At 49.8% G+C, this 2,543-nt stretch overlaps 1 protein-coding gene across 1 annotated transcript in view; it reads right to left on the bottom strand.

Moving 5' to 3' along the window:
* The window catches only part of LOC107299762 (patatin-like phospholipase domain-containing protein 7), an 18,608-nt gene extending 16,322 nt beyond the window's left edge, over window positions 1-2,286 (bottom strand). The window contains exons 1-2 of the mRNA XM_029286862.1: window positions 2,149-2,286; window positions 1,289-1,471 (exon numbers count right to left, since the gene is read on the bottom strand). Coding sequence (XP_029142695.1) covers window positions 1,289-1,471; window positions 2,149-2,271 — 306 coding nt within the window. The 5' untranslated portion in view covers window positions 2,272-2,286. The remainder of the gene's footprint in view (window positions 1-1,288; window positions 1,472-2,148) is intronic.
* Window positions 2,287-2,543: the final 257 nt, after the last annotated feature.

The following is a 2,543-nucleotide window of genomic DNA, read 5'->3' as shown; positions in this document are numbered from 1 at the left end:
ATAACAAGGTCCAAGTGTCCCTGTAGCAAATGTACTGGGTGCCTGGGGAAATAGCAGCTAGTCCTTGGGTGTGCAAACACCGGTGCTCGCAACAAGGCTAAGGGTGCTCGGGGTGAGCATCTCCTACGCAGCTCAGAGCCTTTGCGTTACACACAAGCGGTTCTCGACTTACAGCCGTTCGTTTAGCGACCGTTCAAAATTACGACGGCACTGAAAAATGTGACTTGTGCCCAGTTTTCACACTTATGACTCTTACCACAACCCCGTGGTCAGGTGGTTCAAATTTGGGCACTTGTCTTTATGACAGTTGCACTATCCCTCAATTGTGATGATAAGTCGAGGACTATCTGTATAAGGTTTCTAATTCTATTCCACAAACACACACACACACCAAAGGAAAAAAAATGTTTATCTACATTGCCTGCTGTTCGGCTTTTGCGAAGTTCAGAATCAAAACACCAAACTATCAACCGTGGGCTGAATTCTCACATCCCAGCCACCAAGGCTTGTAAGTGGCCCAGAGTCACTCGGTTGAGTTGGGCGGATTTAGAAAAGGAAGGAAGGAAGGAAGGAAGGAAGGAAGGAAGGAAGGAAGGAAGGAAGGAAGGAGAGAGAGAAGGAAAAGATAAGAAAGAGGGAAGGAGAGAGGAAAGAAAAAGTAAGGGGAAAGAGGGAGAAAGGAAGGAAGGATTAAGAGAGAAAAAATATGGAAGAGAAATATTCTGAGAGAGGAATGAATGAATGAAGGAAGGAAGGAAGATGAGAAAGATGGAATGAAGAAGGAAGGAAGGAAGGAAGATGAGAAAGATGGAATGAAGAAGGAAGGAAGGAAGGAAGGAGAGAGAGAGAGAAGGAAAAGATAAGAAAGTGGGAAGGAGAGAGGAAATAAAAAGTAAAGGGAAAGAGGGAGAAAGGAAGGAAGGATTAAGAGAGAAAAAATATGGAAGAGAAATATTCTGAGAGCGGAAGGAAGGAAGGAAGGAAAGAGGAGGGAGGGAAGGAAGGAGCAAGAAGAAGGAAGGAAGGAGATGAAGGAAGGAGCAACAAGAAGGAGGGAGGGAAGGAAGGAAGGAAGGAAGGAAGGAAGGAAGGAAGGAAGGAAGGAAGGAAGGAAGGAAGGAAGGAAACCAGCCAAAGCACGGGATAACACAGCGCAGTGTAGAAACGCAGCCAGCATCTGGGTCACGGACACCCACAGATTCGGGTGGGACATCACAGCTAAGGGTTGACCCCGCTTACAACTCAGGCCTGGATCGGAGGGGGGGGGACCCACGACGCAGCCCCTTACCAGTTTGGGCAGGCTCCGCCGGGAGAAGACTCGGCGAGGGCAGCGGAGGTGAAGGTGGGCCGAGCACCAGCTGCGCATGTTGAGCCACTCCACCGTCCGGGAAGGGAGAGGGCCGTCTTCTCGATACAGCAAAATCAGTTGTTTCTGAGCTCGGACGGCCGTGTTCTCCAGCATCCGTTCCAACTGGTACAGAAAGTTGGGGTGGGGGTGGGGGGTTAGGTGATCATTATGGTGGAAGGTAGGAAGAGGGAGGGGACTCCTTCCCAGAGGCCAAAGAGGCCATAGACTGAGCTTAGAGTTTCCTGGTGGGCAGGAAGACAGCAAGGATGAAGCCTTCCTAACTGTTCCCATAGTTATGCAAATCGTAGCTTTAGTCCGGCAAGATTCTGTCTGTAGGCAAACAACCATAAACTACAGTTTTTGACTTACAACAGCTCATCCAAAGTTACAACGGCAGTGGAAAAAAAGAAGGGACTTATGACCGGTTTTCACAGTTACAACTGTTGCGCCATCAAAATTCAGATCCTTGGCAACTGACTCCTATTTAGGACGGTTGCAGTGTGCCAGTCTCACGCGGTCTCCCTGTGACAACGCAAAGCCAACGGGGAAGCCGCTCAACAACCGGGTTTACTAACTTCACAACTGCAGTGATTCACTTAACAATGGTGGGAAGAAAGGCTGTGGCAAAACTTACTCAACAACTATCTCTTCGAGCGACAGAAACTTTGGCCTGGGTTGGGATTGTTAAGTCAAATATTATCTGTGCCATTTTATTCCCCACCCCTAAGTTTAAAAACTGGCCTCTAACAAAGCCGGAATCCAACTTGCGTCCTTTTTTGAGCGGTTCCGGCATGACTCACCTCCCCGACGGTCGGCTCCTGCTCGCCCAGGCCCACAATCAAGATACAGTCGGCCTGCCGGATACAGCGCTGAGTCCAGGGCGTGAGGGTGTCGTCTGACTGGTAGAGCACAATGCGGTGCATGTCCTCCTGCTGACCCAACCAGCTGGACAACCGATATTCATGGATGCTAAGGGAGGAGAGGGCGGTGAATTTCTTTGAGGCTGGTCACGCAGCATCAGCTACAATCTGCCGGGCGGGTCAACCTGCGAGGAGCCTAGAAGAATCTTCCTAGCATTCTGGGCTTCTGCAATTTAAGGGACTTGCAAGGGATTCAAGTTTAAGGATGCTCACTCAGCTCTGCCTTGGTGTCTGCTGAGCTTCTACCTGGTGAGGCCCTTAGCCGGTGTTTCTCG

The sequence above is a fragment of the Protobothrops mucrosquamatus genome, unplaced genomic scaffold (assembly GCF_001527695.2).
Source record: "Protobothrops mucrosquamatus isolate PMUCROS unplaced genomic scaffold, P.Mucros_1.0 scaffold5424, whole genome shotgun sequence".
Taxonomy (NCBI): Eukaryota; Metazoa; Chordata; class Lepidosauria; order Squamata; family Viperidae; genus Protobothrops; species Protobothrops mucrosquamatus.
Note: the sequence above shows the minus strand (reverse complement) of the source record. Positions and strands in the feature narration are given on the sequence as shown.